The sequence below is a fragment of the Gilbertella persicaria genome (genome assembly GCF_025201335.1).
Source record: "Gilbertella persicaria strain CBS 190.32 chromosome Unknown B0P05scaffold_9, whole genome shotgun sequence".
Classification (NCBI taxonomy): Eukaryota; Fungi; Mucoromycota; class Mucoromycetes; order Mucorales; family Choanephoraceae; genus Gilbertella; species Gilbertella persicaria.
In genome coordinates this window covers 119,141-131,712 of record NW_026251970.1, presented here as the reverse complement: position 1 = coordinate 131,712, position 12,572 = coordinate 119,141, and the positions used below count along the sequence as shown (strand labels likewise).

At 37.2% G+C, this 12,572-nt stretch overlaps 6 protein-coding genes and 1 non-coding gene across 7 annotated transcripts; 2 read left to right on the top strand and 5 right to left on the bottom strand.

The window, feature by feature from the left end:
* Positions 1 to 1,630: 1,630 nt before the first annotated feature.
* B0P05DRAFT_t28 lies at positions 1,631 to 1,704 on the bottom strand. Its single transcript has one exon. It is a non-coding gene; the product is annotated as a tRNA-Arg (tRNA).
* Positions 1,705 to 2,046: 342 nt separating this feature from the next.
* B0P05DRAFT_531686 (ADP,ATP carrier protein) lies at positions 2,047 to 3,416 on the bottom strand. Its single transcript, XM_051577004.1, has 6 exons — positions 3,275 to 3,416; positions 3,144 to 3,222; positions 2,946 to 3,091; positions 2,831 to 2,894; positions 2,364 to 2,785; positions 2,047 to 2,317 (listed from the first exon to the last, which is right to left on the bottom strand). The coding sequence occupies exons 1-6, from the start codon at positions 3,356 to 3,358 to the stop codon at positions 2,114 to 2,116; spliced, it is 999 nt and encodes a 332-aa protein (XP_051437233.1). The 5' UTR covers positions 3,359 to 3,416; the 3' UTR covers positions 2,047 to 2,113.
* On the top strand, positions 3,417 to 4,226 carry B0P05DRAFT_531681 (uncharacterized protein). Its single transcript, XM_051577003.1, has 2 exons — positions 3,417 to 3,617; positions 3,662 to 4,226. Exons 1-2 carry the CDS (start codon positions 3,430 to 3,432, stop codon positions 3,813 to 3,815), a joined length of 342 nt encoding a protein of 113 aa, XP_051437232.1. The 5' UTR covers positions 3,417 to 3,429; the 3' UTR covers positions 3,816 to 4,226.
* Positions 4,227 to 4,229: 3 nt separating this feature from the next.
* B0P05DRAFT_531680 (argininosuccinate lyase) lies at positions 4,230 to 5,662 on the bottom strand. The gene has a single exon (XM_051577002.1). It carries the CDS (start codon positions 5,633 to 5,635, stop codon positions 4,241 to 4,243), a length of 1,395 nt encoding a protein of 464 aa, XP_051437231.1. The 5' UTR covers positions 5,636 to 5,662; the 3' UTR covers positions 4,230 to 4,240.
* B0P05DRAFT_531678 (CoA-transferase family III domain-containing protein) lies at positions 5,663 to 7,511 on the bottom strand. The gene is made up of 6 exons (XM_051577001.1): positions 7,030 to 7,511; positions 6,722 to 6,980; positions 6,625 to 6,673; positions 6,470 to 6,570; positions 6,273 to 6,421; positions 5,663 to 6,228 (listed from the first exon to the last, which is right to left on the bottom strand). Exons 1-6 carry the CDS (start codon positions 7,173 to 7,175, stop codon positions 5,790 to 5,792), a joined length of 1,143 nt encoding a protein of 380 aa, XP_051437230.1. The 5' UTR covers positions 7,176 to 7,511; the 3' UTR covers positions 5,663 to 5,789.
* Positions 7,512 to 7,580: 69 nt separating this feature from the next.
* Positions 7,581 to 8,035, bottom strand: B0P05DRAFT_368839 (uncharacterized protein). The gene has a single exon (XM_051573653.1). The coding sequence runs from the start codon at positions 7,957 to 7,959 to the stop codon at positions 7,702 to 7,704; it is 258 nt and encodes an 85-aa protein (XP_051437229.1). The 5' UTR covers positions 7,960 to 8,035; the 3' UTR covers positions 7,581 to 7,701.
* Positions 8,036 to 8,445: 410 nt separating this feature from the next.
* On the top strand, positions 8,446 to 12,548 carry B0P05DRAFT_569570 (uncharacterized protein; the record flags this gene model as incomplete). The annotated part of the gene is made up of 7 exons (XM_051581263.1): positions 8,446 to 9,297; positions 9,427 to 10,326; positions 10,370 to 10,559; positions 10,597 to 10,717; positions 10,765 to 11,240; positions 11,288 to 11,779; positions 11,830 to 12,548. 7 exons carry the CDS (start codon positions 8,446 to 8,448, stop codon positions 12,546 to 12,548), a joined length of 3,750 nt encoding a protein of 1,249 aa, XP_051437228.1.
* Between the last annotated feature and the right edge of the window lie 24 nt (positions 12,549 to 12,572).

Below are 12,572 nucleotides of genomic sequence, written 5' to 3'. Positions count from 1 at the left end.
ACAGCTTACAGAAATTGATGCCTTGGATGCATTATGATTCATGTATATTATATGTCTAGTATTAATGCAGAACGTTATATATGCTGTTTAGTATATATTATAGTAGAAAGACAAGAAACGAAGAAATTGATTTCAGAAAAAATTTGTAATACAATACCAATACTTGGTATGCTTTTACGTATCAATAAAGAGCTGGATATGCCCCTGACCTCTCTACTTTGCTCGTTTTCAGATTCCGTAAAAAGCGAGGCATAAGGAGAAAAGGGAGAGGTAGTAAGAACCTTACAGAAAATACTATTGTCCTCTTGTTCTCTTCCATTTCTCTTTTCTTGATCTAGATATGCTGATGATTATCACACTATAGATCATGTATATCAGAAATATTCATCGACCTTATGCGAGATTATGTATGTAGCTGAAGAGAAACCATCTTATTATGCATACAATTGAGCATTTGTATCAAACAACCAGCTTATTTCGGTCACATTGACATTGTACAAACGGTAAAAATAAAAAGGAAGTTGAGCACGGATTTTCAGCAATCCAGTAAAAATTTTGAGCAAAAAGGCATGATCCAAGATAGGTAGGTAGATTATATATCTATTTTGGATTGTCTAGCGTCATTATAGCTAATAGAAACATATCTCTAAACTTAATATCCCAAAGACGAAGCCTTACCGCAAAAATCATGCGTATTTTCAATACATGCACTTGACAAAAAATAAGCATATTTATAAATAAACATTTACAGAAATACAGAAGACAACATGATGTATAACAAAGGAGTATCGAATCCGTAAGGGGGAAGCAATTGAATCAGGTTTGCTTCTCAATAGAATAATAAATGAAGAGTTATTCAAGCTACTAGTCTGGGACAAAGTTCAGGTTATTGTATTCAATCTCGAGTTGCTTAAGATATACATAGAAAAGAAATTATACAAAACTAGTTTTACTGAAGACTTAGTGTAATGTGACAGCGATACAAAACAGTTTGAAATCAAGTTACAAAATATAGAAGTAAAGGGGTTGCAAAAGAATGGTCTTCTTGACCATAAAAGATCAATAGTTCTCTAAGCTTTGATATGTATTGTATTTGGTACTACATTTACAGCCTTCAGCATTGTAAGACAGTATGCACATTTAACCGGTTGTCCTCTGCATCTATATTATTCCAAAATGTCTCTGAGAACTAAAATCTAGAATAGACTTAAAACGTTTCTGTTTAGTACCATGATACAGTCTTTTGTACTAATACAAGCAATCAGATAAACCTCTTTTTCTCAAAAATATTATGAAAACTAAGAAAAAAACAACAGCTCTAGCGAAATAGGCTTTAGCCATTTTCTTGTATGTAAAACATTATGTGGATTCTAAGTTTTTAGAAACAAGAATTTGGAATCATATGAATCATAGTTTTACTTATGCAATATGCATGGAAGCCTCTTCTTTTTACGTCAGGTGTTAAACCCTTTGAATAGAAATTTCTGTATTGTATATCATACTTGTATAGTAGCATGATTACAAGCTTAGGATGCATTATGCATTACCAAGAAGCCATAATTTTTAATTTTTTCCAAAGGTACAAAATGATAGGGACTCGCTACACACACTACATTTTTTAAGAAAAAAGAACCCAGTACGGGGGTCGAACCCGTAATCTTCCGTTTAGAAGACGGATGCCTTATCCAATTGGGCCAACCGGGCAATTTGCGAAAAAATACAAAAAAAATATTATGTAGATATAAAAAAATGTCCGGATCGGATAATATTTGTCTCAATGAATCCGGGCCGGATTTTTAATATGCTCAGCGTTGTACCGTTAATCAATAATTTGTAGGTACATAGACTTTGACATTTACAACGCCTAATATTTTCTTTACTACAAGTATCAGTCCAGGCTATCAAGAACCAAAAAATACACAACCAATCTGAAACAAAATGAGGGAACTACTTATTGAAGTTAAGAGATGAAAGGCCACATTTGCATTTCCCAAGCGATTTTCTTTTGTGTTTGAAAATATGCAAACTGCTCTATTTCCTGTTGGTTTTAAACACATTTGATTGACTATTAACATAGAAAAACTAAAACCAAATAAAGACATTTATTGTATATCTAAATATCTAAAAGTTGCTTCATTCGTTCATATACAGCGAAACTGATGGCCACCATAGGTACCACTTTAATATAGCCTATACTCAACCCAACGTAGTATCCTTTTAGACCTTTTACACGATATATCTCTTTTGTTGTATCCATAAATCCTACAAACTTGTGTGGGTTCAACAAACCGCCTACTTGCATTCGTCTTCTTATGACCTATTTTGTATTATTCATTATGTTGTATTCTAATTATTCTACTTGCCTCGAGCGGGTAACTACTTGTTTGTGCTACTAGACCTGCTAATCCACCACACAGTAGTTCTGCCCATGTCTTCAAGGGTGGCTTCTCTAATAATCGTTGTTGACTGGATGTCACTGGAGAATCGGCCGGAAAAGATAAAGGTGTTTTTGTATAAGGTGAAATTATAGGGTTGAATCGAAATAGTTGTGTAATAATATGATATGTCCAAAAGGAAACACCTGCATAGGGTATCATGCCTGCTACTGTAGGAAAGAAGCCTCGATAAAAATTGAGAGGGGGAAAATGAAGGGCTGCAGGCTCTTTAATGATATGTTGAATGGTTGTTGTGAGTGTAGGTCGACTGCTCCCAACTTCTTTTACATGATAAGCTAGTCTGACACGCACAAGATCCAATGGATAAGTGAAAAACACAGATGTAACACCTATCAAGAGTCAGTACATGCCTAAAATAATCAACTGGAATTTACCAGCTAACGAGCCAGCTATAAACTGCTTTGTAGGTGTTTCTTGTGCCCTTGTAGGCATCAGTAACTATGAAAAACATGAATAAATAATTGTATATATAAAATATTAATAACTTACTGCTCGGTATTGTTCATAAGCAACAAATTTAATAGCTGCATAAGGAAAAATACGCAATAAAGTGACCGAATGACCCTGAAACAGACCCAAGAGACCGCCATTCTTGTAAATGTCTCTACCTGCCTTGAAAGCACCTGTAAATGTACCTATTAAAAATATAAGGCATCTCATCTATTATGCTATTTTTTTTTTTTTTACCTGCATATTTCTCAAAAGCTGGATTTCTAGACTGAAAAAGAATCTTTATCCTATCTAAAGGCGCTACGCTTGTTTTTGCCTAATATTTAAGTAAGTCTTAACTTGTATGTTCAATGTTTCATTTTGTTTACCATGCAGCCGGCAATACCACCAGCTATACCAGACTTGATTACATACTCTAAGCTCTGTGTCCTATTCCTTTCGCTCTTTGACATGGGATAAAGAGAATAAAAAGGATAAAAAAATTTAAAAATGCCAGTCTCTCTTTTCTTTACTTTAGCACATTATGGGTTCATCTGATCTTAATTTGAAAAAATCTTGGCATCCTGCCACCTTCAAAAACCAAGAGCGTGTATGGAAAGAAGAACAAAAACGCAAAGAAGAAGATCGTAAACTCGAACAGCTCAAAAAAGAGCTGACAGAAGAAAGACAACTTCAAGAATTGCAACGTATGCAAGAAGAAGCAGGCACCAAGTAAGTTATAGATAGATAAGTATATCATTTAACATTATCCATAGAAAGAGATCGAATAAGCTGGATTGGATGTATGCTTCACCTAATGCCAATTTAAACAACTCTTCAAATAACAGCATGGAAGACTTCTTATTGGGCAAGAAGAATGTTGATGATCTACTTCGTGCTAAGCAAAGAGAACAAGTGGTAAGTGTGTGATTGAACACTGTATGTATTCACTCTCTGTAGCAAGCTGCTACTGCTGCGGAAGAAAGTCGATTTACTCTTTCAAATGCCAATGCTAACTCAGAACGTGATATTCAAGCTAAAATTCGAGAAGATCCTTTATTAATGATCAAAAAACGAGAGCAAATGGCGCTCAAAGCCATTGTTGAAAATCCTTTAAAACTAAAAGAACTCAAAAAAAGAGAGAAAAAAGACAAGAAAAAGAAGAGCTCGGAACACAAATATCACAGTAGTCGACGAGAACATAGTCATGACCGCAGTAGTAAAAGAAAAAGAGATGATAGTAGAGAACACTCAAGCCGACACAGAAGACGAAGAAGTGCTTCTCCACGTCGTAGATAACTAATAATAAACAAATTTATTTACAAAAACAAAGATTTTACAAATGGGGGGGGTTTCTAATGCTTTTTAGAAGATAACCATGTCTTCAGAAGGTTGATCTGGTCTAAGACAGAAGATTTGGCAGTACCACCAGGTGTATTGCGGTTTTCAATTGAAGTTTCATAGCTCCAGACAGAACCAACGTCGTCTCCAAAAGAAGGATGTAATGTCTTGAGATCATCCACAGTCAAATCACTAAGAGAACATTGACGATCTTCAGCCATTTTGACAGCAGCACCAGAAATATGATGTGTTTCACGGAATGGAACGCCCTTGCGAACAAGATATTCAGCCAAATCAGTAGCCAACATATCACCACTTAAACTAGCAAGCATTTTTTCAGGGAAAATTGAGAGTGTGCTCAACACACCAGCAGTGATCTGAAGAGAGCCAGACAAAGTATCGGCGGCATCAAACATAGGTTCTTTGTCTTCTTGAAGATCCTTGTTGTATGTACTAGGAATACCCTTATAAGACATCATAAAACCAGACATACTACCAAACACACGGCCGCTCTTGCCACGCAATAATTCCAAACTATCAGGGTTCTTCTTTTGAGGCATCAAGCTAGATCCAGTACTATAAGCATCAGCTAACTTGACAAAACCGAATTCAGCACTAGAATAAATAATCAAGTCTTCAGCAATACGAGAGATATGAACCATGGTCAAACTAGCCCAGAACAGAAATTCAGCAACAAAGTCACGATCACTAACTGCATAAAGTGAGTTATGAATATAGTCACGGAAGCCTAATTCCTTGGCTAAGAAACTACGATCAATATTGAAAACATGTCCAGCCAAAGCACCACTACCCAAGGGTAGCACATTAAGTCTTTCAATCAATTGCTCTAAGCGATCAGCATCTGATTGCCAAAGCCAAGCATGAGATAAGAGAAAGTGAGACCAGCGAATAGGTTGAGCACGTTGTAAATGAGTATAACCAGGCATAAGTGCGTCTAGTTCCTTCTCGGCACGGTTGACAGCCACAGAAATCAATTCTTTCAAGTGAGCCAAGATCTTGGTGGCTTCTTCACGCAGCCAAAGGCGCATATCAGTAGCTACTTGATCATTACGAGAGCGACCTGTATGAAGCTTGCCTGCAACTGAACCGATAATTTCACCTAAGCGACGTTCGTTGGCAGTATGGATATCTTCATCACCAGCCTTGATCACAAATGCACCGGATTCCCATTCCTCCATGACCTGTTGAAGACCTTGTACGAGTTGGTCACGTTCTTCTGTTGAGATGATGTTGTTTTTGGCAAGTGCTTTAGCATAAGCAATGGAACCAATACAGTCTGCTGCATACATGCGCTTGTCAAAATGAATAGAAGCATTAAAGGCATCCATAAGAGGATCCACAGCGCCAGAGAATCGTCCTCCCCAGAGTTTCTTTGGTGCGTCAGTCATAGTATAAAGATAATAAAGAAAGATAAAACAAAAATTATGCTATTTATTTCTCCAAACGATGACTCACATTTCTTCATAATCCCTAAAAAAACAAAGTCATTTAAATCTCAGAAAGTGATTATCTTTTTATGGTTTGAAGGATCAGAAAATTTTTTTAGAGCCTTGATTTGGTATCCTTTAAAGCACCAGATGAAAGTAGTTGTTGGATATGATCATTTGAAATACCAAACTCTTTGAGTATTTCAATCGAATGCGTGCCTGACTCTATTAAAGGGTTTGAAGTTTCTTTGTATTTAGCAGGTGTCCTGGACAAAATAGGTGCAGGTTGAGGAGGAGCAGCTTGTCTCGGCCATCCCTTCTTGACTTTCTTTGAATTAGGGATGGGATGTTGAAAGGATAAAACAGGTGTTACACAAGCATCAGAACCATCAAAGATAAGCGTCCATTCATGCTGAGTTTTTGTAGCAAAGATTTCTTGAAATTTGGTTTTCATTTGAGGCCATGATTCCCTGTCAAGTTGGTCTGGTAACTCAGTTTGGGACAAGCCTAGTTTTTCCAGTAAACAAGAATAGAATTGAGGTTCAATAGCACCACTATTACCAGGTAAATAAATATGCTTTACTAAAAGTACACATACACTGCCATAAATTGATTGTCTTTGGTTTCGTAAACTTCATAAAAATGAGCGCCACCGTCCAACATGTTCTGACCTCTTTCCTGATCAAATATCATTTGATACTTTTGCATCAAATAAGGAAACGTTGTTAAATAAGCAGTGCCTGCTGTCTATTTGCGACAAATATTAGTGTGAATCCTTTTCTTGGGTATATTTACCAAGTTGGCATCCACAACTTGCCCCTTTCCCGATTTTAAGCGCTCCACAAGAGCCATGAGTATACCCATTACGCACATAAGTCCACCGCCAGCAAAATCAGCTAATGTATATCATATGAGTCTTTTTTATGACCAAGCTTTTTTTCTGTACTTGCCTAGAATATTGACAGGGAAGAATGGTTTTTCCTTGTAGCGTCCTATAAACTAAAACAAGGATGAATAATGAGACTTAAACTACCGTCTCTTTCGTACACTTAATGCACCCGAGATAGCTAAATAATTGATATCATGACCAGCTGCTTGAGAAGCAGGTCCTGTTTGTCCAAATCCACTGAGGCGCGCATAAATAATACGAGGGTTGACAGAAAGTAAAACATTAGGACCAAGTCCTAATTTCTCCATGACACCCGGACGAAAAGGGTCCAGGACAATATCGGCTGAAACAAATAATTTGAGTAAGACTTTAATAGTATCTGGATGCTTCAAATCCATGGACAAGGAACGCTTATTTCTTTCCAAACGAGTTTAATTATAATATATATGTAGAATATAGAGCATACCTTGTTAATAAGTCTATTCCCGACCCCTTAGGACGGTCTATACGAATAACATTGGCACCAAAGTCAGATAATATCATACCGGCGAAGGGAGCAGGAGCGAGCCCCGCCATTTCAAAGACATTAATATGAGACAGTGCTTGTGCCATATGAGAAAAAAAAATAAACAAGAAGAAAAGGTGGTTCGAAGTATGACTATAAAGTCACACGAAACTTATTGAGTTTCTGTGAACCGCGAAAAGGACTTTTGCTTTACTTACAAGAACATAAAGTAGTTAAAAGCTATAGGATAAAGGCATGAAAAAATACTTCATGGGTTGTTTAAACAGTCGGACAATGGTTGTTACACTAGCTTTAAAGCAAAGCACAAGTTTTGTCGATGCGTTATCCCTGTCAAGTGGTAAGTATTTTTCCTATTGATTTTACATCAAAAGGCATTTCCAAAATAAAGTCAGCCAACATAGATCAAATCAAAGAAATTCTATAATTGAATCCATATAAATAAAAAACATACATAATCTGAATTTCTAAATTTCTCCATTTTTTTGATTTTAGTTTTTAACATGAGAACACTAATTTAAACTTGGAGATTCTTTAAGGGATACTTCACTTGAAGCAATACACAAGGTTGAGGCTATTGCTGGGTGAAGCTGTGATAATCTGAAGCGTCTCAAGCTATGTTAGACAGAAGCAGAAGAAATAAACTATTCCAAAGAACGATAGAGAACAAGCACTTATTTTCAATGCGGATATATTAGATAGTATGCTTTGTTTATTGCATGTTGGCAAGTAGTTCTTGCATGCGTTGTTATGTCTAGATGATATGTTTAGAAAAAACTGAGACATCCTTTTTTTTTTGTTTACCTTTGTTGCTAAATAATGAAATACAGCTTCTCTCATCCAGGGCTGCTTATAGAATTCATTCTGTCTCATTTCTTCCAAAATAGACTTGCTTTCACTTAACTTATACAATCGCCTAAAGTTGGTAGTATGACCGAGAAATTTATACAGAAAAAATAGGGGAAAGCATTGTCTTGAGCATCACCACCATTATCACAAGAGAGCAATAAAAGAAGTGCTGTGTTTTTCTCTAACAATACAAACAGCTTCATTTCTCAGTAACAATTTGATATTCTATCTAAACATACATAATACTCTAAGCCTTTTCGTCATAAATCCAATGCTCAGTTCAGTCAATAGCTGCAGTATCAGATTCATTTATATAATTGTGATATGAAATCTACTTCTTTCGAAATCAAGATTCATTAAAGTAACTATGGTGCCTGATGATAACCATTGCCATGAATACATTTAATGATTGAATCTCCGATATTAAAAAAGAAAGAAACCCGTTTTTGCGTTTTACTTTTTTTTTTTTCATTTTTTCTGTCTTCTTGTCTTCTTTTCTTAGTTTGTAGAATGTCGAATCCAATTGCTGACACAGCAGACTACTTTTCAGAAAAAGAAGAACAACGACCTGTGAATAAAAATCTAACAAAACCGGGATTACGTATCTTTCCTTCTCAACAACATTCTTCTACTTACCATGAAAACGACATTTTGTCGCCAGAGTCACCCGAGAGCCGTAGACCTCATCCTCAACAGCGTAATTTATCTGACTTCGATCCTAAACTACAATGGCAACGAGTCTTGAAACATTTACCTCGACACCATCCGAGTCACTTGAATCGAGAACAAGTAGAATATGTATCTGATGATAATTATTCAACAGAAGAGAATCATGAAATGAGACGCTATCATCAATCATATAATGATCAAGATGACGAGTTGCCAGACACAAATCATTTGCATCAACAAGAAGAAACCAATGAAGAGAGTGACATCATGACTCAACCACAAGAAAAACAGCAACATGAGCCTGACAATTATTTCGTCAATCCTTTTGATCATTCAGCCAGTGACACGAACTCAAAGACAACAGAAGGCACTGAAGCACCAATCACTCCTCCATTACCTGATGCTGTTGGCCAAGGCAGTCAGTCTGTCCATCCAATTAGTACGACAAGCACAAGCAGTAACAGTAGCGGTGGTAACACAAGTACACAGCTCAATCAGCCTATTGAAGGAAAAGCTAAAACACATTGGAGCAAAACACTTGACAAAGTTCGACTTATCGCTAATTTACAAGCATTGCCTCTTCAATTAAAAGTAGGCGACCTCAATTCGACTTCCCCTCTTGTGCCCTATTATCCACCACTGTTTGACCCAGTCTTTATTGCTCTTTCTAAAGATCAACATGGAAATCCTTGGGTAACATTCATAATTCAATCGAATTCTAAAGCTTATTTTATTATATTTATAGCCACCTGTCTTGCTTCCTTTTTTGAAGGCAAGAAAAAACATAAACGAGACTAGAATTAATCATTGTTTTTTCTGTAGGTTGCTATCACTGATTCTGCACTTTCAACGCAAGGTATCAATCAATGGGTATTTCGTATCGAATTACAGTATGGCGATCTGAAATGGGTCATTAAGCGTACGATTGCCGACTTTGTCAGTCTTCACTATACCCTTAAATTCAAGTCCAGCATAAGCGACTCTGTTCCAAGTCCTCCTCGTTTTCCTAGCCAATTGGAATCTTGGTTGAGCTCAGCTAAAGGTACCATTGGCATAGTAGATTCAGAACGCGGTGAAGACGACGAAAAATACCAAATTGCACTCAAGCGTCGTAAAGCATTAACAAAATACCTTAGAAAACTCTTAATCCGTGCTCACATGAGAGCCAATTATGACATTTGTGAATTCTTAGAAATTTCAGCTGCCAGTATTGTAGAAGACATGGGCTGGAAAGGTAAAGAGGGATTCCTAGAGCACAAGGTCAATTTCGTTGTGCCTCGCCTATGTCATGTCTTGAAACCACATTTATGGAATACACAGTGGGTGTTATTGAGAGATTCCTATGTTGCTTTTATTTCAGGTATTGCTTCCAAGCAAATAAACGATGTGTTTTTATTTGACAAGTCGTTGGTTGTCAGCAGTAAAGCACCAGGTATTTTGGGTAAATACCATAACCATATTGTCATGGAAAATAAGTTTCGCCGAATTGAATTGAAGGGAAGCAGACGAGAGATTGAAGAGTGGAGAGAAAGCATCGATCGTGTCTTGACAAACAGTCCTTGGGTCAAAAATCACAGGTTTGGTTCATTTGCACCTATTCGACACAATGCCAAAGTTAGATGGTTTGTTGACGGTGAAGATCATTTTAATGCTGTTGGAGAAGCTATTTTGTCTGCAAAATCTGAAATTTATATTATGGATTGGTGGCTATCGCCTGAATTGGTAAGTGATAAGACAAACGCTGTATATACTGACATGATTATAGTATCTTCGAAGACCTCCTGAAAAAAATCAAGAATTCAGAATCGATAGACTTTTAAAGCGAAAAGCTGAAGAAGGCGTCAGGATTTACATAATAGTTTATAAAGAAATGGCTGTCGCTTTAACTATCAATTCTGCTCATACAAAGTCATGGTTACAAAGCTTGCATAACAATATCATTGGTAAACTACATAGTATGCATGTAACATTTTCTAACAAATTATATACAAGTGGTACGACATCCTGATCACCGTTCCATTGACAACAATGTGTTATTTTGGTCTCATCATGAGAAAATTGTCATTGTAGACAATCGTCTGGCTTTTCTTGGTGGCCTTGATTTGTGCTGGGGGTAATTTGACGAATATGAAATGATATAATACTCACAGATACAAATAGTCGCTATGATTCTCATAAACATCGTATCACTGATTATCCTGCTGAAGGCCATACAGATCAGGTCTTTCCCGGCCAAGATTATTCAAATCCTCGTGTCAAAGATTTTGCTAATGTAGCTCAATATGACTTAACACTTGTTGATAAAAACATTAGCCCACGCATGCCCTGGCATGATATGACAGTTGGTATGGTAGGTCCTATTGCTCGTGATGTTGCTCGACACTTTATCCAACGCTGGAACTTCCTGAAAGCTAGCAAGGGTATGCATCGTCCTACTGTACCGTTTTTGATGCCAAAAGGTGAATATGTGGCTGCTCGCGATGAGTCCTCATTCAAAGGGACATGTCGTGTTCAACTCTTACGTAGTTCTGCTCAATGGAGTTCTGGTATTGAGCGCGAGCACTCTATTTATAATGCGTACATGGAATGTATTAGCAAATCAAAGCACTTCATTTACATTGAAAACCAATTTTTCAGTAAGTGCATTTATAATAGTATACAACAATGTCTCATATCATTCTAGTCAGTTCAACCACGCAGGATAAATTGTTGCGAAACAAGATTGCACAAGCTATTGTGGAGCGTATCAAGCGTGCTCATGCCAATGGCGAAAACTACAAGGCATTCATTTTAATTCCCTTGATTCCCGCTTTTGAAGGTGATTTATCCACAACAGATGCTGCTGCTGCTCGTAATGTCATGCACTTTCAATACATCACTATTTCTAGAGGTGGAAATTCCATTATTGAAAAGCTCAGAGAAGCAGGCATTGATCCATCAGAATATATTGGCTGGTACAGTTTACGTAACTGGGATAAACTTGTGCCTGGTAAAAAGACATCCACCAATACGCCACCTGCTTTTCCAGAAGAAAGACCAGAAGGTTCAGACAGTAGCTCAAATACAACTACTTTCATTTGGGATGATAATGATCGTGAACATTATGTGAGTGAATTGGTTTATATCCATGATAAACTATTGATTGTGGATGACCGTATTGTGTTGGTTGGCTCAGGTATAACACGACTACAATGTCTGTCGATATTTAACCTGCATTTCTTTTAGCAAACATCAACGATCGTTCTCAACTAGGTAACCGAGATTCAGAAATTGCCATGTTGATTGAAGATACAGAAATGATCCCCTCATTTATGGACGGAAAGGAGTACAAAGCTGCCAAATTTGCTCATTCATTACGTATGCAACTCTTTAAAGAACATCTGGGTCTATTAAACTTCAACGACTGGGACTCACTTATGAAAGGAGAAGCACGAGTAGAGCCTAATGTTGAAGTAGACGGTGATATTGTAGAAGATCATCATACAAGCGAACGCATCACAGAAGAAGAAATCCGCACGTACGAATCTGCTGGGCCCAATATGGTCTTGAATAACGAAAAGCGCTCAGGCGATAAGCCTATTCAGGCCGATGAAACACAAATCCGTTTAGATGCTAAAGCACTTGACCCTCTAACTCCTCATTGTCACCGTGATATCTGGAATGCAACAGCAAAGAACAATACGCTTATTTACCGAGAGATATTTAGATGTGTGCCTGATGATACTGTCCATACATTTGAACAGCACCGCAAATTTGTACCTGATCCAGCCAAGGTCCCACACGCTCATGTGGCCAATCCTGAGCTGCATGGAAGAGACATACGTCAGAAATTAGAGCGTGTACGTGGACACTTGGTTCAGTTTCCCTTTGACTATCTTAAGGATGAAAATATGCTGGGCTCTTTGATTCGCGAAACTGTAACCCCTATGATTATCTTTACATAACTTACTACCTTTCTTTAATAAATA